Consider the following 27,186-nt stretch of genomic DNA (forward strand, 5'->3'; position numbering starts at 1 on the left):
AATAAGACATCAGATTGCAAATATCAAGGTATCATTTTATTCTACTTTCTATGATTTATATATCCATATAGATAGCTTAGGAGGGTTGATCCGACTGACAGACTCCCTTTCTATAGACAATTGATTGACATGACCCATGTAAAATTCATATATTGTATAGGGTTTTGCAAGTTATTAACATCTACACACCTGGAGGTCCGGGGGGGCCAACATCTCCTTTATCGCCTTTAGACCCTGGGAGACCAAATGACCCTTTTTCTCCTTTAAAATCTGTGTACAAATAAAGCATATGATGTCTGTTAATTCCCCAAACTAGATCAAAGTAAATTCTTTACATTTATTAAGTTCTTCATTAGATTAGACACTCTGGAATTTTTCAAATAACCTGTATGTGAACTGTGTGATCACACAATAAACTAGAAAAGGAGTATGTTTATGCAAGATGTCATCAACAGAAATTTCCTTTACACAAATACTTTATGATGAGCTTTTTTACTTTTTAAAAAATAGTTTACAAAGCGTTAAAAACAATTGTGTTTTGATTAAAGTTAAAATCTGCATCAAATGCATTTGTTTTTAACACTGTAAACATTTTGGGGAAAAATAAATAAGACTCATCAAAAAAATACAAGGAATTTCTCTTGATGACAGATCTCAGTAATCTACAGTAAATATCTTTTTTTGGTCCTTTATCATATGATTTTACTACCTGGCCAAGAAGGATTTCAAACAAAGGATAGAGCTATCGTTGAGATGTTTACAATATTGTGCTGTGTCTAAAACTGAGCTCAATGGGCATGCATGATCATAGGCTCCGATTACATAAGAATTACGTAACTACACGAGTGTCCGTATAAATTTTTAGTTTTTTTACGATACATTTGTAAATTGCATGAGTTAGCCACATTACATAATATTATGTTTTCAATTTAAAAACGTAACCTAGGTATTGTTCAATGACAGTTCTAACAATAATACTTTTAATTCTATAGTGCCGGCATATTTTGCAGAACATTACAATTCAGAGGGGACATGGACAAGCAATATACGATATTACAGAATAACACAATATTCTACAATTAACAGGAGAAGGGGACGTGCTTGCAAACTTACAACCAAATATACAGCAAGGGTCAAAAGTTTGGACACGTCTGTTAATGCATTGGTTTTCCTTGTTCTTATTGGAATGTGCACATTGTAGATGTAGGTAAAGGCAGCAAAATAACAAATTGACACATATTGAAACAAGGAGTAAAAAACACATGTAAAGCAAGCCAGAATAGAAACCGGATTCCAGATTTCTCTAAGAACACCCCGTTTACAATGGTCACAACTTTATACGCACTTGCTATCTCTCAAGCAGCTTCATTAGGTAGTCACATGGAATATCTTCCAATGAACAGATATACCTCTTCAAAAGTTAATTTGTGGTATCGAATCTTCGGCCTTCAGAAAGTGTATGCGACCATCAGGTGTGTTTTGAGTCAGTGTTGGTACACAGTTCCATACAGTGTTGAGCCATATTCTACAGCTGTTCTTAACCAGAATATGGCAACAATTACTCAACTAGCTATAGAGAAACAACAGACCATCTTTACTTTAAGACACAATGGTAAGTCGAACCAGAAAATTGCTAGAACTTGAAAGGCATCCTGTAGTACAGTCATAAAAACAATCACTATAATGAAACTGCTTATCATGAGGATTGCCCTGGGAAAGGAAGACCAAGAATTACCTCTAATACAAAGGATAAGGAACCATAAATGAACCGCACCTCAGATAACAGCCCTCATAATTGATGCACAGACATCAAGTAGTAGATGCGTCTCAACATCAACTGTCCAGAGGAGACTGCCAGAAGCAGGCTCTTATGGTCAAATTGATGCAAAAAAGAGAAATTTGAGATTTTTGGTACCAATTGCCATGTGTTTGTGAGAGGCAGAAAAGGTGAGAATATGGTTTCTATATGAGTGCATGGAGGGTGAGGTGTGATGGTGTGGAGGTGCCTTGCTGCTGACATTGTTGGTAATTTATTCCAAATTCAAGGCACAACAGCCATTCCATGGGACTACCGGATGAAGCGGCTTAAGAAAATACCAAGGGTATGTAACGCAGTCAGCAGAGTAAAAGGGGAATATATTAAGAAATATAAGAGTTAACACATTTTGTTTTGTTTCACATGTGCTTCTTTACTCATTATTTCCATAGGTGTTCTTCATGGCTGTGCTCTCTTTTGTCTCAATGTTTAATGTGCACTTTCCAGTAAGAACAAGGTAAATCACTGCAAGAACAGGCAAGCTTGTACAAACTTTTGACTGTTACTGTATATTATAATTATCCTTGCACAATAGCTAGGTTCAATTTCAATATTAAAGCATATTAATACTTCATAACGGAGCTAACTCATGGAAATTCCTAATGTATCATAAAAAAGGACATCATGCATGAACAGGTGTGTCTAAACTTTTCACTGATACTAGAGTACTGGTTCTGTAAGTCCATATTAGACCACGTTCACACATTAAGTATTAGGTCAGTATTTTACATCAGTATTTGTAAGTCAAAACCAGGAGTGGGTGATAAATACAGAGTGGTGATGTGTTTCTATTATACTTTTTCTCTGATTGATCCACTCCTGGCTTTGTCTCACAAATGCTGAGGTAAAATACTGATTAAATACTAAAAGTGTGGCCATACCCTTATAAGCAGAATATTGAATACATTAGTGGTGGTAGAACAAATATATCCATATATTTTTCTTAATGTCCTAAAATATTTAAAGGGAAACTGTCAACTAAAGAATGCTATTTACCTGCAGAAATGCTGCAGAGCAGTCAGTCAATGCAGGAGGAGTGGGTACAATGCGCTAGTGTGCTCACTATGCAGTATGTGGTGTGAGTTCATTGTCCCCTGTGCCGCCCAAATGACTGGAAGTGAGAAGCTGGAGGGAGAATAGAACTTCATTTTATCTGTGCAGTCATCCATCTAGTAAGCCATTCAGACATGTTTAAAATGCTATTTACCACTATGTCTGCAGATACACATGGCTTGTTTTTTTTTTTTAGCTGACAGGTTCCCTTTAAACTTTTGGTATACAGTCTCTTGGTCTGAATAAATTAAGAAAGCACAAGCAGTAAAGCCATTATTAAAAGGCAAGCAAAATAATAACTACACTGTGTGCAGAATCATTAGGCAAGTGACAATTTTGACCACATCATTACTTTTATGCATGTTTTCAACCCCAAGCTGCATAAACTTGAATGGTTATTGGATGAAAAAGATCAGGTGATGGGTATTTGTCATGAGGGAGGATGAGACTTAAGGATACCAGTAACTTTTATCAAGGTGTACAGGATTATTAGGCAGCTTGTTTTTCTCAGGCAAAATGGGCCAAAAAAGAGATTTAACTGACTCTAAAAAGTAAAAAATTGCTAAACGTCTTAGAGACGGATGTAACACTCTTCAAATTAATAAGATATTGGGACACCCTAAACTAAATTGAGAACTTGTGGGTCCTTTTTAAAAGGGAAATTTACGGTGAAGGAAAACAGTACACCTCTCCAAACAGTGTCTGGGAGGGTGCGGTTGGTGCTGCCCAAAGATGTGATCATCTCACAAATTAAGAAACTGACATAATGGTGGCTATACTGGTCAATGAGATTTTTTATAAAATGTCATAAATGTATTTTTGGACATTTTGAGTTGTTTGGTTATTATTCTTACTTTAACAGCTGAAACTAAGCATTTGAAATGGGGAAATTTACGTCTTTCATTTAGTTGCATAATTATTCTGCACACATATATATTCTCCTAAGAAAGAAAAAAACCTCGCTTTTACTTTCTTATATATTCAGGGTTCATGTTTATTAACCCTTTGAATTGACAGACCGCACTGTAGTTGTTCAATAATAAAATTACTCATGAAGACAAATAATTTCCTAATAATGGTGCACAGTGTAGATAAGGCAGGATAGTAACACTGTACACTATACACAAGCCGCTAAATGCATCTTCCCTGTTACCGGTCTCTAAGACTGTACTGTACAATTTCCCGGAGACTGTATGTTCTTTGATTTTTCAGGTAATAATCAATTGACGTACCACATATTTGAGACCCCTCTCCAGATGTATGAACCTGCGTGAAACAAGATTCATTTTAGATTGTTTGTAGTAGTAGTAGTAATAATACTCAGACTAGTTCTATATGGTCTTATGATATAAATAAGCTACAGCAATCGGGGCACTGATCTATTACAATCACTTTTTATGTCCAAAAAGAACCTGTCAAAGACATTACTAAAGAAACCAGTGGTATGGTGTATAAGTCTATGACCAATGATGAAAATGGTGCCTGTTTTGTAGTAATTCGATGTGCCAATGCGGAAAATCAAGCTTTGAAGCCACATTCAAACTAGCCTGGAAGTGCTTTGTTAGGGTGTGAATATAACTCATTATAACTTTTAATATTGTTTTAGTTCTTATACAGCCATACCACATATTTCATTAGTAAAGCAGATTCCCTTTCGAATCTGTATTTGCCATCTGTATTTTTGCTTGGGGTAAATGTTGTTGTTCTCCTATATCTGGTGTTGCCTTTCCTTTCAGGAACTGGACAGGGCTGCAGCAAGATGATCATGAGAGAAGGAGTCCTCCAGTGATGAGGGGCAAGTATAAAACTTCATGTACAGTATATTAGGAAAACTAAAACGCTGTTTAGCTGGACATACAAGCCACAAAGAAACTAGAAACATATGCGTTTCGGTATAGCCTTAGTCATGGTATACTTGATACCGATTTTCAATATTTTATACCATAGTGAGCTGTTTTATAAAAAAAAATATAGGTTTTAAAAGCCCTTTAAAAAGGGGTCTTTCAAGCTCAAAATAAATGTTGGTTCTCACTCTATGTGACTGCACATTGCATACTATCATGATTAAGAAATGTCAACGTTCCCCTCTATTTCCAGTGCAAATGGGCGATCATGTTAACCACAAGTATGCAATTTGCATACTTGCAGTAATGGATCAACTAGATTCTCATCTGCTTTTCTCATTGTTCTCTTATGTGACTGCTCACTCAAGCTGAAAATAGAGTGGAATCCTGAGATGTGAAGATTACACACTATCATGATTTAGCAATTTGCTGTGAAATTTAGCTTGAGCTCGAAAAACCCCATTAAATAGAGTCTAAAGGCCCCGTCACACTTAGCGACGCTGCAACAATCCCGACAACGATACGACCTGTCAGGGATCGTTGCTGCGTCGCTATGTGGTTGCTGGTGAGCTGTCAAACAGGCAGGCTCACCAACGATCAGGGGAGCAGCGACATCGTGGAAAGAATCTTTCCACGATGTCCTGCTCCTGGTTATGAGCCTGCTGAAGCAGGAGCAGGCTGGTAACTATGGTAAACATCAGGTTATTAGGGGCACACGCGCATCTAGTAACCCGTTGTTTATCATGATTACCACTCTGCTACAGTGAGCGGGAGGTTACCGCTCACTTTAGCAGGCTCGTAACCATGATAAACAATGGGTTACTAGGTGCGCGTGTGCCCCTAGTAACCCGATGTTTACCATAGTTACCAGACTGATCGCTGCTCCCGCTGGTCACACATAGCGATGTGTGCTGACCAGCGGGAGAGCAACAACCAAAAAATGGTCCAGGACACTTTGCAGCGATCAGCGACCTCACAGCAGGGGCCTGATCGCTGCAAAGTGTCACACATAGCGACATCGCTGGTGAGGTCGCTGTTGCGTCACCAAAACCGTGACACAGCAGCGATCTCGCTAGCGATCTCGCTATGTGAGACGGGGGCATAACTTACCAATATTAGTAAGGCAAAACGTCTACAAAACTTAAGATGTGTTTTTGCCACTTTGCAAATATAATATGTATATTCATCCAACAATAAACAGCTAAATTGCATGTTAGTAAGATCTAATGAAGATATAGTACAAAAAGAAGGAATAAATGGGTATTATGTGTAGAAATTTAGTTTAATTCTTAACCCAAAAGTAAAGGACCCATATTAGAATAGTAGTGCTGTGGACCAACGAAATAATCAAAAATGGAAAACAAGAGGAACAAACTTCGCAACAAAGTCCAAAGAATCATTTAAAAAGTATATTTAATTAACTGTTATAACAAAAAAAAATGATTAACAGACACAGGGGTGGCTAAAAACATAACGGTAGAGGGGCACCAAAAAAAAGTATGTGGCATGTAGTAATAATCAACCAATAATAAAAATATACAACATCAAATATCTACGAATCTCAGCTGTTATACAGTAATTGTATCAAATAATTTACTATATAAAAATGAATGTCCAGAGAGAGCATGTCCACCTAACACTATACAATATCCATTCCCAACTCTATAATATTGCCAATGGCTAAATCACATAGAATAATTGTGGATTCAAATGGACCATGCAGTTGGTGGATAGTATATAAGGTAAGCAATTATAATGGCATCGTAAGATTAAAGGGGTTGTCCAGTACTTTTATAAATATGCCAATGTGTTATAATGATAAATAGAAGCTTCTTTCTAATTACCTCCTGGTGCTGTTTCTGCCTGTGAGCAGCGCTATCGGTGGCCACTCACAGGCTGCACGTGAGCCCCCGCTGCAGCCTCTGACATCCGCTGACATCACGACAAGTCCAGGCTGCAGCCGAAGGTCCCTCTTCCGCGTTCCACAGGTGGCTGCTGGGTTGTGGGCGGGGTTACCCCGCGCATCACATCTGGCATTCACCGCACACTCTCCCAGTCCCCATTCATTGGGAAAGCGTGCGGTGGATGCTGGGTGTGACGTGGGGAATAACCCCGCCCACAACCCAGCAGCCACCGCAGGGACCCCAGCGCTGAGTCACGCCTCACTTGATGTTAGCGGGGGGTCACGTGCTGCCTGTGAGCGGCCACCAATAGTGCCGCATACAGGCAGAAACAGCACCAGGAGGTAATTAGAAAGAAGCTTCTATTTATCATTAAAACACATTGGCATATTTATAAAAGTACTGGACAACCCTTTTAAGTAATCCTGTCATAAATAACAGATAACAAAAGGAGAACCGAAGTAGCAGCTAAGACATAGGTACTGTATATGTAGGATCTAATAGATACTTACATCCACTGTGGATTATAACACACTCTTCAATGGCGCACACCCCGACGTGCATTTCGGCACAGCTGCATTCGTCAGGGGGTCAAAGGCAGCTGTGCCGAAATGCACGTCGGGGTGTGCGCCATTGAAGAGTGTGTTATAATCCACAGTGGATGTAAGTATCTATTAGGTGCTACATATACCTATGTCTCAGCTGCTACTTCGGTTCTCCTTTTGTTATCTGTCATTTATGATGGGGTTACTTAATCTTACGATGCCATTGTAATTGCTTACCTTATATACTATCCACAAACTGCATGGTCCATTTGAATCCACAATTATTCTATGTGATTTAGCCATTGGCAATATTATAGAGTTGGAAATGGATATTGTATAGTGTTAGGTGGACATGCTCTCTCTGGACATTCATTTTTATATAGTAAATTATTTGATACAATTACTGTATAACAGCTGAGAGTCGTAGATATTTGATGTTGTATATTCTTATTACTGGTTGATTATTACTACATACCACATACTTTTTTTGGTGCCCCTCTACCGTTATGTTTTTAGCCATCCCTGTGTCTGTTATTCATCTTTTTTCTTATAACAATTAATAAAATATACTTTTTGTTCCTCTTGTTTTCCAGATCTAATGAAGAGTATATAAGATAGCCCAAATAGCTTCCCATGCATAAAATCCAGTGATAAGCTTTGAATGCATATTGTTAGAAAAATCTGTGGTCTATAAACATAAAATGTATACCAATTGTCATACCTAGTATATCTTAGCCTTCAATTGCAGTTCAAAGAAAACCCTCATTTTGACCAGTGCTAACTAATTAAAACTAACAAGCACTTGAGTCACTTTTTGCTCTATCATAGTGGATAGACGTTGGCCAGGGGTATCTATAATATAACCAAGGATGTGTCCTTCTGTCCGAATCCTATACAGATTGTGGATGTGCACTGCACCTGCGCACTGTGGCCGAAGAAGGAAGAACACATCCAGACCGAGAGGAGTGTTGTGCCGGAGATAGTAGTATGCACAGGTGCTGACTGCATACTGCGATCTCCGGCACAATGAGGAGATACCGGAGAGTAAGTATGGAGGAGGAGTGTGGGGCCGGAGTCAGTGTGATCTCCGGCGCCATTCTGTTGAAGACAAATTTGCAGTGTCTTCAACAAAATGCAGTGAGATATCGAGGTATGCGAACGCACTGACTCTCATGCTGGACATGGGGAGGCTGTGTGGGGGCTCTCGTGCTGGACATGGGGAGGCTATGTGAGGGCTCTTGTGCTGGACATGGGGAAGCTGTGTGGGGGCTCTCGTGCTGGACATGGGGAGGCTGTGTGGGGGGCTCTTGTGCTGGGCATGGGGAGGCTGTGTGAGGGCTCTTGTGCTGGACATGGGGAAGCTGTGTGGGGGGCTCTTGTGCTGGGCATGGGGAGGCTGTGTGGGGGCTCTTACAATATATAGAAGGCTCTGTTTTTTGTGTATTTGAGTTCAAATGGTATATAGGGGAATGTCAGCACACTTAATTCTGCTGAATATTAAGTCATACAAGTCATATTAATATAATTATTAATCACACAATAATTATCATTAATATATTGATATTAATATTGATAGGAATAACATAGGTGATAAACCCAAAGGAGTAGAATTATTGAGTGAACATATAAATCCTTTAAAACCAATAATTGTATTAGATTTCTAAAAAACACCAATACCCATGTGTTTTAAAATGAGATAAAGTTAACCATAAATGCTATATAACACATGCCAAAAGCGGATTATTGATATGAAGGACGGACTTAAAATAACCCTGATAAGCCCTTTAAAGATCCTGCCTATCGCGGGGTTTGGCACCCTAATAAGTGAATTTGGCGCCCCCACTCCACGGTGGCTGTCCTTAACTATCCCTGTAATGCCCTACGTAAGTGAGCGATAGCAGAAGAATAAGGTGACTGCCTAATCTAATACAATGATTTTCCTGGCATAGGTATAATAAAGTATTACAATAAACCCAGATATATACGGAATAAATTGATAGGACTTATCTCTGATTATGCAATCGCCTCGAAGCGTTTCCTCGGAATCAGGTTCATCAGGAGGCTGATACAAAAAGCTGTACAGGGGATCACTCCAGATACATGTTGCAGGGATAAGTCCTATCAATTTACTCTGCATATATCTGGGTTTATTGTAATACTTCATTATACCTATGGTAGGACAGCCACCGTGGAGTGGGGGCGCCTAATTCGCTTATTAGGGTGCCAAACCCCCGCGATAGGCAGGATCTTTAAAGGGCTTATCAGGGTTATTTTAAGTCCGTCCTTCATATCAATAATCCGCTTTTGGGATGTGTTATATAGCATTTATGGTTAGCTTTATCTCATTTTAAAACACATGGGTATTGGTGTTTTTTAGAAATCTAATAAAATTATTGGTTTTAAAAGATTTATATGTTCACTTGATATTAATATTGAGCAGAATTCATTTCAGCCTTATGATTCGGCCCTCCACAACAGTAAATGTCTCTCATGTGGCCCCTCGGGAAGATGAATTGCCCACCTCTGACTCAGACGATGCGCTGCAGGGGAGCTGGGAAAAGGTGAGTAGGAGTGTTTGTGGATGGATGAGCAGCATGGATGGATGAGCAGCATGGATGGATGAGCAGCATGGATGGATGAGCAGGATGGATGGATGAGCAGCATGGATGGATGAGCAGCATAGATGGATGAGCAGCATGGATGGATAAGCAGCATGGATGGATGAGCAGGATGGATGAGCAGCATGGATGGATGGAGCAGGTGTGCAGGCAGGATGGGGGAGCATATACCAAGCTGGGAGACCCATCCATCCATCCAGCCATGATGCAGACGGAGTGTCACTCAGGGTCGGAGGCAGGGTTACAGTGGACGCTCTGTATTCTCAGAGCAATGACTGAACCCGCAACGCCCCCGCACCATGACTGAAACCGAATGCTGGCAGGGAGAATAAAGTTCATTTTCTCCCTGCTGCATGCAGGCACCAGGCAACAGAATAGTGCTATTAACCTGCAGATTAACAGCATATCTGCAGGTTAACAACATCATTTTTGGTGACAGGTTCCCTTTAATTTTGTAGTATACCATGATATCCAGTGCCATTTTTTTGAAGACCCTGTGTCTGCGAATTTGCATATACAGTGTCTTAAATAAATTGGAAAAATTGCGTCGGATAGCACGGCATGCGCAGGCGCTGACTCTGGCGCCATTTTATTGAAGTAATGTACTGCAACGTCAACATAGCAGTGTACACTCACAGCCAATCGCTATTATCTGTATGGACAGCGAACAGCTATGTTGATGTTGTAGTACACATACCGCGATCTCCGGCGCCATTTTATTGAGGGCACTGAATGTGCGAATTTGCAGACGCAGTGTCTTAAAAAAATATATATATATATTGCACCGGAAATGTACTAATAAAAATGCTCGCCACCCGGGCGTAGAACAGGTTCAATAGCTAGTTCCAGCTATAACAGTTGTCCAGTTGTAACAAGTTATCATGTAGACAGATCAACAGATTTGAAAGAAAACCACAATTAATAAAGTCCCATAAATAGAGTGATAATTTTTCTGATTTGGATGTGCAATCTTTTTTTTTATGCATGTAACTTTTTGATTATTGCAGTATACTGCTTTGTGCATACTGGACTGGCAAGCCATATGTTTGTTATGGTTGTGTCTGTCTCCTTCATTGTTTTGTTATTGAACAGGGACTTCTTTGTCCCTTAAGTAGAACAGTGGTGGCCACACTAATTAATCCATATGTGACTGTCAGAGATAGCCAAATAGAGTGTTTGGTGATCTCTGACAACCCCTTAAAGATCAAATGAATTAAATTTAAAAGGGTGCACCAATTTTCCCACCGATCTTTTGGTGATAACTTGTTATTACTGTAATATCCCTTTAAGTCATTTGAGCTCTTACAATGCTATTTTTTCTTGTAACAGGAATGTGTCAGCATTTTTAATATTGCATGCTATCTAAATGAAGAATACAACATCATGTCAGTAAAGAAACAAAGTATCTGCAGATATGTTTAACCTTAAGTAGATTTAAAGGGGTTGGTACTTTATCTTTATTTGAAAAAATGTTTTGAGGACATTATTTTGTGTACACTTAGGCTATGTGCGCACGTTGAGTATTTGGTTGCAGAAAATTCTGCAAAGTTTCTGGATCTTTTGGCAGCAAAAACGCTGCAAAAAAATGTGTTTGTGCCGCAATTTGTGGCGTTTTTGTGCGTTTTGCATGTGTTTTTGTACAGCAATGAATGCTTTTTGGAGCTAAAGAAAGATATTTAAAAAAAGAAATGTGGGACATCACTTTAACTCTTGGATTGCAGTCGGACCAGGGGTAAGTATATTGGTTAATTTAAATAATTAAAGAATGTGTCTGTTGTATTTCAAATAAAGTATTTTATTCTCTGTGTGTGTTTATTTTACTCTTCACATACAGGTTTAGTAATGAGGGTGTCAGGTTGACACCTCTTCATCACTAAACAAAGGGCTTGGTGTCAGCGACACCTAATCCCATACACCATAATCCTATTCAAATATGAAGTGCCATTTCTGGGGCAGCTGAGGGCTGCTATTTTTAGCCTAGGAAGGAGTTAAAATTCTCACGCAGCATCGGTGCAGTAAATGAAGTCACCGGAGCTCATCAGCTGATCATCATGACCTCATATGACCTCAGTCCTGGCAGTTCAGCGCTATATACTGCCAGGAGCGATCGTGCTCCTGTCAGTGTATAGAATGCTGCCGGGTGATCGGGTCGCCGTGGGATATCGGGATTATGGTGAACAGGTAGGTACAAGGTGTTTTCATTTTAACATTCATTTATTTTAACTTTTTTTTTTCACAGTGAGCACAGACGCTGGCTGATGACAGCTCCCATCAGCGGCGCCTGCTCTCGCTATTGTGAGGTACAGCAGCCGTAGGATGATGGGAGGAGTAGTCTCTCATCAGCTGACGCTTCTTACCCGCAGTCTATTCTTTGTGCGTTTTTGACACATTTTTGACCCATTAACTTCAATTGGGTAAGTCAAATCCGCAGCAAAAATCCGCAACAAATCCGAATTTATTTTTATACCTGCGTTTTTGCTGCGGATTTGACTGACTCAACTGAAGTCAATGGGTGAAAAAAGCAGCAAAAACGCACAAAGTATTAACATGCTGCACATTTAAATGCAATGACAATCCTGACGGGAAAATTCCTGATCATGTGCACAGCACTCCAGGATTGTCATTGCATTAGCTGGCACATGGATTCCCTAGCGTTTTTGGCACATTTCTGAGCAGAAAAAAACGCAGCGAAAACGCACCAAAAATGCACCGTGTGCACATAGCCTTACTATTATATAGGTAAGGCCACGGCCTCACTATCAATATTCGGTCAGTATTTTTTCTCAGGTATGGGAGACAAAACCAGGAGTGGGTGATAAACGCAGAATTTGGTGCACTTGTTATTGGTGTCTATTATACCTTTTTCTCTCATCAAATACTGATAATGGGGCCGTGGCCTAAGGCAGGTTTTTCTCCTGCACTTGTTAATGCTACTTTGTAGTAACAAAGCTCTCCTGTCCATAGAATGGCTGCTGATGCAAGAGAATGTGAGTAGATCAGTACATCAGTCTCAACCAACTGAAAAGCAGCTTTCCCATGTAAGGTGTTTTTCAATTGGAGGAAGTTGATTGACAGGTCTGGTCACATGCTCCTTCATTAGCGGTCATTTTATGGACAGGAGAGCTCTGCTGTATGGAAGCCTGTGCAGTCTGCAAGAAAAGCTACGCTAATAAGTACAAAAAGGAGAACCTGTCATACTGTCATGTAATAGGAAATGTATACAAAATTATGTCCTCAACATATGTGTTAAAATAAAGATAAAGTGGCCAATTCCTTTAATATTCAGAATATTATACACATGTTGCACACGTGGAGTTGTCTTCTAAAACCATCAGATGAAAATTGTGGGTTTCAGTGGTCATGTGGATATATGCCATGTTAGAGCTGATTGAAATGACTTGCAGCACTCTAATCGAGTGGCAACATCAATGATCCATGGCCAAAGGACAAGAGCCCTATGATCCTCCTCCTACCTGCCAGCACTCAGGGCACTTCTTTTGATTTATAATGGCACACAACATAATTTTTGTGGCACAACACACACATGAAAGTGCAGTAGGCCTACTAACTACTGGGGATGCCGGTAGATAGTATGAGGTTCACAGCCTTTAGTCTGGCAGTCAGACTACCAACATAGCTGCTAAATCAGGGTCCTGACAATCTTTTTGTTCAACTCTATGGTACATGATCAGTACAACAAAGTCACATTGACCAGCTAGGACCACTGTAGTTGTGTTTCTGGAGCAGGATAACACTTAACAGGTAAATATTTCTTATAATTCCCTGCTATTAATGTTTAACCGTTATTTTAATTTTTATTTTATAATTCAATGGTACACATGAAAAAAGCAACTTTGTAATGTATTTTATCAGAGAAATCCATTCATTGCATATGGTTCTATCAGGTACACCCCTCTGCTATTTCCTGCAGTCCCATATACAATGAATGGAGCAGAGGTCCACATGTGCCCCTATGCTCCATTCAGTACAAAATTGCATAGCCCCATTCTAAGGCCACGGCCCCACTATCAGTATTCGGTCAGTATTTCTTCTCAGGAGTGGGAGCCAAAACCAGGTGAGGAACAATCAGAGAAAAGGTATAATAGAAACAAGTCACCAATTCTGTATTTATCACCCACTCCCACGCCTGAGAAAAAATACTGACCAAATACTTATAGTGAGACCGTGGCCTTAGGGTTCCAAAGCTACAAGCTCAGGATCGCTAGTTGTCCCAGCAGTCAAATCCCTAGCAATCAGCAAGTTATACCCTATCCTGTAGACTGTAAGCCCGCAGGGGCAGACTCCTCTACCCCTCTGTTCCAGTCTGTCATTTTTAGCATGTTTATTGTAATCTATATTCGTATTTTATATGTAAGCCCCTTTTGTCATGTACAGCACCATGGAATCCATGGTGCTCTAAAAGTAAATAATAATAATAATAATAATCAATTTTTTCAATTTTTTGGGCTTTACATCATGGTTTTTAAAGGGGTTGTCCATTAACTGCAGTGGTCATGTGCTGTCCCCACCAGAAGAAGTAGCAAGGAGACTGGAAGAAATCCAGACAGCGGGAATTGGACAGCCCCTTTAAATATACATAAGCTATTTTACTAGATTTCTTTTATTCATGAACATCCCTTGTATAACTTACCGGTACTTTGCAGTTTGGTCTTGGAGGTACTGGAAAGACATTCTAAGTAAAAATGAAAAAGGCAGACATTTAAGTTAAACTAACACTTTTAACTTTACAATTTATTGTTTCCAAGCTTGTACTTACTCCTTTGATGCTTAAAAGAGGACCTGGTGGGCCTGGAGGGCCTGGTAGCCCTGGTAATCCTTGAGGACCCTGTCAATTATTAAATATTGTTAAGAGTACTATTAGTCATTTTATTGTTTAACCCCATAAGGACCAAGCCACTTTGTAGGTTAATGACCAGGCCAATTTTTGTCAATTGCATTTATTTTTATAAACGGAAATTTTGCAAAAAAATTTGAAAAGTTTAGCAATTTTCAGAATTTGAATTGTTATGCCCTGAAATCAGAGAGATGTCATGCAAAATAGTTAATAAACAACATTTCCCACATATCTACTTTTCATCAGCACAATTTTGGGAAAAAAAAAATTCTTAGGAAGTTATAAGGGTTAAAAGTTGACCAGTGATTTCTCATTTTTCCAAGAAAATTTGCAAAACCACTTTTTTTAGGGACCACATCACATTTGAAGTGACTTTGAGGGGTCTACATGACAGAAAATACCCAAAAGTGACACCATTCCAAAAACTGCACCCCTCAAGGTGCTCAAAACCACATTCAAGAAGTTTATTAACCCTTCAGGTGCTTCACAGGAACAGACGCAATGAGGAAGAAAAAAAATTAACCTTTAACTTTTTTTCACCAAAAAATTAATTTAGACCCATTTTTTTTCATTTTCACAAGGGTAACAGATAAAAATTGACCCCAAAATGTATTGTGCAATTTCTCCTGAGCATGCTGATAGCCAATATGTGGCGGAAAACCAATGTTTAGCCACATGGGAGGGCTCAAATAGGGAAGGAGCGCCATTTGACTTTTGACTTCAAAATTTGCTGGAATAATTAGCGGACGCCATGTCGCATTTGGAGAGCCCTGATGTGCCTAAACAGTGGAATTCCTCCCACAAGTGACCCCATTTTGTAAACTAGACCCCTCAATGAACTTGTCTAGATGTGTGGGGAGTTCTTTGAACCCACAGGTGCTTCACAGAAGTTTATAACATAGAGCCGTGAAAATAAAAAAAAAAATCACAAAAATTTTCTTTTAGCCCCAATTTTTTTTCATTTTCACAAGGGTAACAGGAGAAAATGGACCCAAAAAGTTGTTGTGTGATTTCTCCTGAGCACGCCGATACCCTATATGTGGATGAAAACCACTGTTTGAGCGCACGGCAGGGCTCGGAAAGGACAGAGCGCCATTTGACTTTTTGAACGCAAAATTGGCTGGAATTTAGAGCGGACGCCATGTCGCATTTGGAGAGCTCCTGATGTTCCTAAACAGCGGAAACCCCCCACAAGTGGCCCCATTTTGGAAACTAGACCCCTCAATGAACTTATCTAGATGTGTGGTGAGCACTTTGAACCCCCAGGTGCTTCACAGAAGTTTATATTATAACATAGAGCTGTGAAAATAAAAAAATCACAAAAATTTTCTTTTAGCCCCAAATTTTGTTGTGCAATTTCTCCTGAGTACGCCAATACCCTACATGTAATTGGGAACTACTTTTGAGGCACAGTGCAAAGGTCAGAAGGGAAGGAGCACCATAATATAGTGCAGATTTTATTGTTGTGGTTTGCAGGTGACATGACCCACTGGAAGAGCCCCTGAGGTGCCATAACAGCAGAATTCCCCATAAGTGGGACACCTCTCAATGAACACCTCTAGGGGTGAATTGATCATACTGACACCAAGGGTGTGTCACAGAATTTTATAATTTTATACCATTGGGCAGTGAGGAAAAAATAATTACATTTTTACCGCAAACATTTTGCTTTAGCCCCAGATTTTACATTTTTACACTGGGATAATGGATAAAAAATGGCACCAAAATTTGTCTCACAATTTCTGCTGAAGGTGGCCGTACAGTACTGCTTAGCCACATGATGAGACTCAGGAGTGACAGAGCGCTATTTGCCTCCTGGAGGGCAGATTTTGCTAGAATAGTTTGCCGACTCCACATACAGAACCCATAAGTGCTAGAAGAGCAGAATCCCCCCTCAAGTGACCCTATTTTGGAAATTATACCCCTGCCAAACATGTGGACGCTAAATGTGGTTTAGACACACTGTGGGGCTCAGAAGGGAGGGGGCATTTGGATTTGGGAGCGCAGAATTTGCTGAATTTCTTTTGGGGGGCGAGAAGCCATTTAGCTTTTCCAGAGCCTTTGTACTACCAGTATCGTGGAAGCCCCCTATATTTCCATTAACACATGACAGACCTGAGTGGGGGCTTTTATGTGAAGCTTTTATTGGGAACATTTTACATAACATTTGGGATCACATTTATCCAGCGCCCTACGCTGACACTTACTTTGGGGTTTCCATCTAAATCTCTGAATGACGTGATTCAGATGAACCCCCCGAGGGATCCATTCACTATAATGAGATGAGGCAGCAGAGTTACTCTGGACTCCATCTGACCTCTGTTCAGCGTTGTCCTTCTTTTCAGAGGTGCACAAAACTGTGGCCGACCGCGCTTTTATTTATGCCTAAAAAGATTGACACCGCCAAATCATAGGTCAGATGGCGTCCACAGTGCCTCCATTTGCCTCATTATTGGGAATCTTCCGCCAGGGTTTCTGTCTGAATCACGTATTTCAGAGATGTACACGGAAACCTCGGTGTAAGCGCTCAGCACAGAGAGCAGGATAAATGTGTGCTGAGCCTTACTGCCATTTTTGGGAGGCAGAATGAACAACTCAGCAGCAGGTGAAGAATTGGTTTTATTTATTTTTAACGCCGTTCCTCGTGGGGTATAAGTGATTAGACTACTTTATTCTTCGGGTCGGTGCGATTACAGTGATACCAGATTCATATCGGGTTTTTATGTTTGGCAGCTGTCACACACTAAAAGACGCTTTTTTTTTTGCAAAAACTAATGTTTGCATCGCCATATTATGATAGCTATAATTTTTCCATATTTCAGCCGACAGAATCATGAGATGGCTTGTTTTTTGTGGGACAAGTTGATGTTTCTATTGGTACCATTTTCGGGCAAATTACATTTTTTTGATCACTTTCTATTCTGATTTTTGAGAGGCAGAATGAACAAAAACCAGCAATTCAGGAATTTTTTTTTGTTACTTGTGTGGTAAAATTGATAAGGCAGCTTTATTCTTTAGGTCAGTACGTTTACAGCTGTACCACATTTATGTAATTTTTTTATGTTTTGCCGCTTTTATATAATAAAAACTGTTATATAAAAAATATTACTGTATCTTTGCATCACTGTATGCGGAGAGCTGTAACTTTTTAATTTTTTTGCTGATGGAGCTGTATGGCTGCTTGATTTTTGGGGGACAAGATGACGTTTTCAGCGGTACCATTTTTATTTACATCTGTCTTTTTGATTGTGTTTTATTCCACTTTTTTCCAGCGGTATGATGAAAAGGCATAGTTTCTCATGTGTTTTTTTTTTGTTTAAGCTGTTCACTGAAGGGGTTAACTAGTTGACATGTTTATAGATAGGGTCGTTTCGGGCGCGGCAATACCAAATATGTGTACTTTTTTTTTTACAAAAAAATGTGTATTTATTAGTGTAATATATTCTATTATTTTTAACTTTTTTTTTTTTTGATTTTTCCAATTTTTTTGAATTTTTTTTTTACTTAGTCCCACTTTGGGACTTTCACTTTTTTCACTGTAGGTATAATGTACTGCAATGATGCACTAGTATTGCAGTACATTATACCTACAGTGAAAGCTGCCGAGACCATGCTGTGCATTGGTCTCAGGAGCTTTCCATAGCTTGATGACCCTGGGCCACCATAGAAACGGTCAGGCACCCGCGATGACATTGTGGGGGCACCGATCTGAAGGCAGAGGGAGCTCCTGTCCCTCTGCCTGCCTCCTGAATAGTGTTGAACGAATTTGTTCGGCATTTCAAATTCAGGTTCGTGGTTCCGGCTTGTTCGCACAAAAAAATCGGCTCCGCCCCTGAACATCCCTGATTTGCCACACTGTCACGTAACACTACTCCTGAACGCTGCGATTGTGCTCGATTGCAGATTTAGGGGGTTAACAGTCAGGGGCAGCGCTGAGCTCCAGCACTGATCGGGAAAGAGACACTGATATTTCAGCTTCTCCTGCGTGATCATGCTGAGATCGGTCAGTCAGATTGACTGACTGATCACAGCGATCTTGGTGTGGGGACCGCCAGCATGGGTCCCTGCACCTCTGCCCCTGCCGCTCAGCTGTCACTGACAGCTGTCGGCACTTAACTGTCACTGAGTGTTAACTGTTAGCTGTGCGGGGAGGGAGAGGCCTGACATTTCCTTTAATGCCAATGTTTTAAATACGCTAATTAAGGCACATCTACTGAGATAGTATGTGAAAGAGGATATAAAGTATGCCGTTTGTTTTAAAATTCACGTGACTCATTACACAAAGTGTTATGTGTAATTCTGAGAAGGTGGCGGGGGTTGTGGACAGTTTCTCCTCATGGCTAAATGGTATTCATAGAGTCTTCTCCACTCCACAATAGCATACAAGAAAACAATCCACGCAATATATTTTGTGCTATTCGACATAATGGCTTAGGGGTTTAAAGGATCCCATTGTACAAATGGCAAAATATATCACCTGAAATTTGTGTACTTACCATCATTGGAACACCTGGTTCACCTTTTTGACCTCTTACAGCATTTAGTCCTGGTCGACCCTATGGTTAAAATAACAATAAGCATAAAACAAAATACCACCTGTTGCAAACAGCACCAGCACAGGTGCTCCCCTTGCTGCCGCAGCAGCAATTATGTGCCATCCTGGCATGCAATTTCTACAACAAATCACTGGCTACAGCACTGATACTTGTAAGCAAATCAATCACTGGGCCTGCACTTGGCTACATCACTTAAAAGTGGCATGTCAAGGAAAGAGGCCACAATCTGAACTGTGGTACACTTGAAACACTGGCGGACAAAGACAGAAAAGAGCCCCTGTGCAAGAACAATACATGGGCCCTTTGTAGCCCAAGAGCTCCGAAAAATGCAAAATTGCATCTGCTATGGAGGTGGGAATGAGCCCCCTTACCTCTTGGGCCTCTGTGCGGCCGCACAGGTTGCACCAATGATATGACCGCCCCTAACTTGAAAAGATAAATGTATAAAATAAATAACTGCTTACAGGGGTTGTCTGGTCCAAATCGATAAGTCTGCAGTCACTCTGTGTTACTGCTGTAGCCAAGTGCATGCCCAGTGATTGATTTAAGTAGTCTTAAGCTTTATTATATTTATTATTTATTTTACTCACTTGTATAGCACCATTAATTCCACAGCTCTTTACAGACATTATGGGCACTGTCCCCATTGGGGCTCACATTCCTTATCAGTATGTCTTTGGAGTGTGGGAGGAAACCAGAGAACCCGGAGGAAACCCACGGAAACTCCTTGCAGATTTTGTCCTTGGTGGGATTTGAACCCAGGACCCCAGTGCTGCAAGGCTGCAGTGCTAACCACTGAGCCACCGTGATGCCCATATAATATGGCTCCAATTGATCTTGTTAAAATATATCCATATTATTTAACAGAGTATACATAGACAGTATATTTTGTAAAAGACTGGATAACTAAATTATGTTACTTACAGGTCTTCCTGGAAAGCCAAATTCTCCTTTTATGCCTGGTTGTCCTACTTGGCCCTAAAATGAATAAAAAACAATAAGCTAATAGTGAGATAGTTAGAAATAATTTATAGCAGTGTTGTAATTAACATATTTAGGCTTGTAATGTACAGATTTAAGCATTTTATATCTAGTTGTCAAAGGGTTGTTTACTAAACTATTTTCTAACATGAATTAAAAATTCTGTATTCTTACATAACTACACTATCTAACTGCTTTTCTATTTTTTTTCCATTTCCCTTTTAATGATGCTTCTTTTAAGAATCCCAAGGCATGCTGGGATACTCAAATGAAGCGACATCAGGTGGCTCAGATCAGCAGTAACGAGTCAGCAATAGAGCGCGTTATCAGAATACCCGGTGTGCAGAGACCACTGCCACCCCCACAAATGGTGTCAATGGTCTCTGCACGTTGGATATTCTGACAACGTGCTCTGTTGTCGGCTCATTACTGCTGATCTGAGCCGGTAACAGAGAGTACGCTTTCAATTTGCACGTCACACAGTGCACAGCACACAGGGACTAGCACAGCCCCTGAAACGAGCATCACTGATGTTGCTTTGTTTCAGGGAGGGGGCAGGGGCTGTGGCAGTGACCACAGCCTCTGCCTCCTGATGTTGCTTCATTTGAGTATCCTAGCATGCACTGGGATTCTCAAACAAAGCCTTATCAAAAATAAGTGAAAGAAAATAGTAAAGCAGTTAGATAGTGCAGTTAGGGAAGAATAGGGAAAGTTTATTTCAAGTATAAGAGAAAATAGTTTAAGTTATGGCATTAAATAGATAAAAATTACTTTGGACTATGGCGGACCGAGTTTTTTTTTTCAAATAAAGGACTTTTGTGTGTGTGTTTGTTTATTTCTTTTGACTACTGGGTTAGTAATGGGGGTGTCTGACAGACACCTCTCCATTACTAACCCCTGGGCTTGATGTTAGCGCCAGCTTTTGACATCAACCCCAAAACCATTACCCCGATTGCCAACGCATCAGGGAAATCGGGAAGAGCGGAGGCAAGCTAGAATTGGATGCACCATTTCTGGGCAGGCTGAAGGCTAGTCTTATTAGGCTGGGAAGTGGCCAATGTCCATGGACTTTCCCAGCCTATTAATATCAGCCCGCAGCTGTCAGCTTTGCCTTTGCTGATTATTTACACTTTGGTCCCACCATTTTTAATAACCAGCAAGGGCTAAGCAGACAGCTGCAGTCTGATATTAATTGGCTGGGAAGGTCCATGGATATTGGCCCCTTTCCAGCATTATAAGACCAGCTCACAGCTGTCTGCTTTCCCTTAGCAGGTTATAAAAAAAATAGAGGGACTGCACATCGTTTTTTTTTTTTAATTATTTGTTTATTTTTTTTAATACAGTTATACAGGCAGTGTCACGTGGTGCACCAGCAAATCACAGCAATGCCAATACTTGGCATGGCTGTAATGGAGCTGGAGGTGCCCAAAGCCTTAAAGCTTGTTGACTGGCTGAACTGCAGCCTTTCAACAAGCTTTATTTGGCTGGCAAACCTGAACAGTAACACGGATTTCCGTTTAGAAGTCTGTGTTCGGGGTTCAGTACCAGACATTAAGTGTCCGGTACGAACCACGAACATTACGGATTGGGTTCAATCCTCCCTATTGATAAGCTACAAGGAAATAAGTACACTGTATATAAAAGAAATGCAGAGTGTGACAGCCAAGTGTAGGGTGAAGTTATGGGAGAAAATACTGGAAGTACTTCTACAATAGTGGACTGGCACAAACCATTTAGTAGATAAAACTTTAGAGTGCTCTTCTTAGGGCAGATAACAATGGAAAATAATATGCGTATATAGAGAGCATAGGATCTACCCCCTCCCTGCACAATAACCCCTGTACAGGTCACAGAGAATGTATTGAAAACTATCTCATCAACGTCAATGAACATTTCCAGTTTATTGGGACTTGTTCATGCTGCTGCTGTATACATATCTGTTAACAGCATATTTAAAACATATCATAAATACTGTTAAAACAAGCTTTGGAAAGATGGCTACCCCTATAATCATGTAGAAAAGGTATAATATAAAAATATACAATAAAAAAGTAAGGCAATTTAATGACATCATCACACAACCTCAATTATTATTTCACAGGAGCCTGGTCAGCAGCTGGCTTATCAAATAGAATATTTTTCACTTGAGGCATTGCAGAGGTTTTTGCATGTATGAGGCTTATTGTGGGGCATAATGTGTGAGACATTGTGTAATCAGGTGCACTCTGCTGTCCTCAACATATAATTGCTATTTGGCAGTTCAGTTTGTATAATTGATAGTATAAGTTTGCATTGCTTGTCTTTAGTTAGTTGTATTATTATTGTTAGTCATATTGCTGTGCTGCCACCTGCTGGCCAATATCTGTTACTTAATGTAATTTTAATTATTCATAATGGGTGTGTTTTCACTGCAGTTCATGGGTCACTTCCTCTCAGCAGCCATCTTTTTTTTCCTTTACTCATGCTGTGAGAAAGACACACACTTACTGGCTTGTGAAAGCATCAATTTCTGACCACCAAAACACACATCAACCTGTGTCAGCGACTTCAGAGAACGTTACTACATTGTACCCACAAGTATAGTGCTGTATCCGGGCTCTAATAAACCAAGATTTGGATTGAAACAACGCCGTGGTTTACATTCAAGTCTACGGACGCTGAGCATAGAGGTAATGGTCTTGTCGGCTTCACTTCAAGGATACAAAGGTAGGAACTCTCACCGCCCCTTATCACCTTCACCTTCATTCGCCTTATGTGGAGACAGAACAGTCAAACGGTTTTGAAGTCCAGTCACAGGTTGCCCCAGTGTCCAGTCACTGTGTTCCCCTGTGCCTGCAGACCGGACTGCAGCTGCACACACAGGAATCTCTCAAGCAACAGTCAAGTCTGAGGAAAGGCACAGCGTGTCTGCAGTCATCTTCACTCTCCTAGAAGTTTCCTGCAGACTTCACCAAGCCATCCTCAGTTGTGAATTAACTCTTTCCTTGCACAAGAAAGAACAGTTTATGTATGAGCAGCTTCACTCCAGATCACACTGTGTAAAGAGACTTTCTGCATATTTTATGTGACATGCAGAAGTAGTGCTTTTGCAGAGTGTGACTTGCAGAAGTAGTGCTGGTGCTTTAAAAGCATCCAGCAACTAGAGGGGTTAACACAGTCACAAGAGAAGGGGAGTGTTTTAGCAGAGCCCCAGGGGGATTGTGGGGAAGTTGTTTACTGTTTGGCTGGAGCCAAAGAGAAAGGTGGTGTGTGTGTTCTGTATTTCACAGAAGCGCCCCTGCAAGTGAAAAGGATTCAAGTCAGGAGTGAAGCTAAGCATAGGACAGGTAGAGTTGCTGAACTAGCAGTGCAGAGTATTGTCAGGCATAAAGATAAGGACTGGAAGAAATGGTGTCACAGGGATCATCTCCCTCAGCAAATCCCTCCCCCTCCTAAATCTCACTGTGCTGTAAAGAATGCTGTGTTCATTAATGTGCCTTTACATTAGAACTGGGCTGTCCTGTACTACTGGGAAGACTGTGAACTGCTGTGCTGCTAAGGAAACTGTACTGTTTGTCACTGGAGCAGGTTGCTCATAAGACTTAACTTGCACTGACTGTGCAGCTTCTTATTAAATGCTACTGTTCTACCTGTTATGGTCTGCTACAGAGACTAAGGAAAGACAGGAGATCTGTCCCTACAATAGAACTAAACTAGATCCCTACGATGTAACGGGGAACCTGATCCTGCGATCAGACCCGCTAAAGTCCTCGGCTAGTCTGTACGAAGACCTATAGATGTGAGGGAGGCATCCCTACAAGAACTAGGGACTGGGATAAGTTGGACACCTCCTAGCAGAAATAGTAGCAGTCAAAGACAAACACACAACAAAAAGCATAGAGGTCAGAAGACCTAGCAAAACTAACAGAGAACGGCAACAGAGCACCAAGCTAGCTCAAGAGTAGTAAATACAATGAAGTCCAGCAAGGCAAGGAGGGCGGAGCCGGATTAAATAGGCAAAAATGGTCATGTGACCAGCAAACTCAAAAAAACCTAACAGAAGAGTTCTAACAGTACCCCCTCTTCTAACTCTTCTAAGAGGATCCTCCGGATCCCCTAGGCCCAGGCTTACCAGGAAACCTCCTGTGAAATGCTCTGACAAGTCTGGAAGCAGAAACATCATCCGCCCTCACCCATGAGTTATCCTCAGGTCCGAAACCCTTCCAAGCGACGAGATACTGCAAACTCCCTCTATACCGTCTAGAATTTAGGATGCGGGAAATTTCATATTCCCCGTCCTCCACCACCGGAGGAACAGTGGCAGAGGCGTCACCATCCGACACATCAGCTTTTTTCAATAGAGAAACATGAAACACCGGGTTAATCTTCCAGGACGTAGGAACCTCCAACCTAACAGCAGATTGGTTAACTATCTGAAGCACCTTAAAGGGCCCTACGAACTTGGGACCCAATTTTTTAGAAGGAATCCTCAATCGCAGATTCTTAGAGGACAACCAAACCATGTCACCAACAGCAAACAAAACCTCTTGCCGTTTCCTATCAAAGTACCTCTTAGATTTTTTGTTAGCCTCCTGAAGATTACCACGCACATCCGTCCAAACTCTCTCCAAATCACCGGAAAAACTCTCCTCCTCAGGCACAGCCGAAACCAATTTGGAGAATGACCCAAAAGACGGATGTCTCCCAGAACAACAAAAAAAAGGCGAACACCCAGCAGAAGAGGATGTATGGTTGTTAAGAGCAAATTCAGCAAGTGGCAGAAACTCAGACCACCCCTCTTGATTGTCTGCCACAAAACAACGCAAGAACTGCTCAACATCCTGGTTCTTCCTTTCTGTCTGGCCATTAGACTCAGGATGATATCCGGATGAAAACGACAAATGAACTCCCAACCTGTCACAAAAGGCACGCCAAAAACGAGCCACGAACTGAGGTCCCCTATCAGAAACAATGTCAGTAGGAACACCATGTAGTCTGACAATTTCCTTGACAAAGGCCTTAGCGAATGTCTTAGCGCAGGGCAGTTTGATCAAGGGAACCAAGTGACACATCTTGCTAAAACGGTCCACGACCACCCAGATGACCGTGAAACCTTCAGAGGGGGGAAGGTCAGTAATAAAGTCCATAGCCAGATGTGTCCAAGGTGCACTAGGAACCTCCAGAGGGCAAAGCAACCCCGCAGCAGGAGCATGCGAAGACTTGGATCTTGCACACACAGTACATTGGCGCACCCACTTAATGACTTCCTTCTGCCATCCAGGCCACCAAAAACTGCGACCCACAAGTCTCTTGGTCTCAGAAATCCCTGGAGGACCTGCCAACCGAGACTCATGACACTCAACAAACAAATCTCTCCTAAAGGTCCTAGGCACAAACAACCTCCCATGGGGAGTGTTAGATGGGGCATTCTCCTGAGCTTTAAGAATCTCATCCTCCAAAACGGAGTCCAAAGCAGCAATCACAACACCTTCTTGTAAAATGGTCTCCTCTTCCTCCTCAACACCGACCATGGGAGAAAAGCTGCGAGACAAAGCATCCGCTTTAACATTCTTGGTACCCGGGATGTAAGTAACGGAAAAATTAAACCGCGAGAAAAAAAGTGCCCACCTAGCCTGACGGGCATTCAAGCGCTTGGCAGCATCAAGATAGATCAGATTTTTATGATCAGTGAAAACCTGAATGGGAAATTCAGCACCTTCCAAGAGGTGACGCCAGTGTTCAAATGCGAGTATAATCGCCAGCAATTCCCGATTACCAATATCGTAATTAAGTTCAGTCTCAGAAAATTTCTTTGAAAAAAAGGCACAGGGATGTACTCCATCCTTGTTTTCCTGAGACAACACCGCACCGACCCCCACCGAAGAAGCATCAACCTCAACCAAAAACGGCTTAGTCACATCAGGCTGCATAAGGATGGGAGCAGAGGTGAACCTCTCCTTTAGAAACACAACAGCTTCAATGGCCTCAGAAGTCCACTGAACCGCATTAGCACCTTTCCTGGTGAGATCGGTCAGCGGTTTGACAATAATAGAAAATTTTTTTATGAATTTTCTGTAATAATTGGCGAAACCCAAAAACCTCTGTATCGATTTCAAACCAATAGGCCTAGGCCATTCCTGCACAGCTTGAACTTTAACCGGGTCCATCTCAAAACCTTCACTGGAGATAATGTAGCCCAAAAAACTAATTCTCTGTACAGCGAACTCACATTTCTCCAGCTTAGCAAAAAGCGAATTGTCCATTAATAATTGTAATACTTCACGTACGCTCCGCCAATGAGACTCCAGATCAGGCGAATAAATCAGAATGTCATCCAAATACACAACCATATTTTTGCCGATTAAAGGTCTAAGGATGTCAATAATAAGATTCTGAAAAAATGCTGGAGCATTGGTAAGACCAAAAGGCATCACCAGATTCTCAAAATGACCCACAGGAGTGTTAAAAGCAGTCTTCCATTCATCACCCTCCTTCATGCGCAACAAATTGTATGCCCCCCGGAGATCAATTTTAGAGAACCACTTGGCCCCCACAAACTGGTTAAATAAATCAGGAATCAATGGCAGTGGGTAAGGATTGTGACGCGCCCCCTGGGACATATTCCTTTTTGAGGGGAATACCCGGCACCGGATCAGATGGGGGGTTGTAGTCTCCGAGCGGCTGTGACCCGGCCCGTGCCCAGGGCGTCAAGCTCAGTGTTATGTGGCAGTCCTACAGATGTTATTAAGAGTTCTTTTGTGTCGACTACGCCACCCGTTGGGATGCGGTCACTGTGGCCGCCGCTGCAGCAGGGTCCGCTGAGGCTGATGGTGGGTGCGCAGCTTGGTGGGATAACCCCCAACGGGAGGGGTATAGCCTCAGAGGGGACAGGCGCAGAGGATGGGGGTTGTGGTGGTGTAGTGCAGACGGCAGTGAAGACAGAGTCGGGTTGTGCAGTTAAGGGTGTTTACTTACTGCAGATGTTGTACTGGTCACTCCAGCTGCTAGTGACCACCCGAGCCGTGCTGCGTCCACCAG

General features: G+C 41.3%; 1 protein-coding gene across 2 annotated transcripts in view; it reads right to left on the reverse strand.

Annotated features, from left to right (window-relative positions):
- The window catches only part of COL15A1 (collagen type XV alpha 1 chain), a 904,466-nt gene that overhangs the window by 346,230 nt on the left and 531,050 nt on the right, over positions 1–27,186 (reverse strand). For both annotated transcript variants that reach the window (XM_073678442.1, XM_073678441.1), the window contains exons 26-31: positions 20,113–20,166; positions 19,129–19,188; positions 14,555–14,623; positions 14,429–14,470; positions 4,102–4,135; positions 190–270 (exon numbers count right to left, since the gene is read on the reverse strand). In XM_073678442.1, coding sequence (XP_073534543.1) covers positions 190–270; positions 4,102–4,135; positions 14,429–14,470; positions 14,555–14,623; positions 19,129–19,188; positions 20,113–20,166 — 340 coding nt within the window. The remainder of the gene's footprint in view (positions 1–189; positions 271–4,101; positions 4,136–14,428; positions 14,471–14,554; positions 14,624–19,128; positions 19,189–20,112; positions 20,167–27,186) is intronic.

Source organism: Phyllobates terribilis, unplaced genomic scaffold (genome assembly GCF_046119375.1).
Source record: "Phyllobates terribilis strain yellow unplaced genomic scaffold, ASM4611937v1 Scaffold_4__5_contigs__length_816908805, whole genome shotgun sequence".
In the NCBI taxonomy this organism is placed as follows: Eukaryota; Metazoa; Chordata; class Amphibia; order Anura; family Dendrobatidae; genus Phyllobates; species Phyllobates terribilis.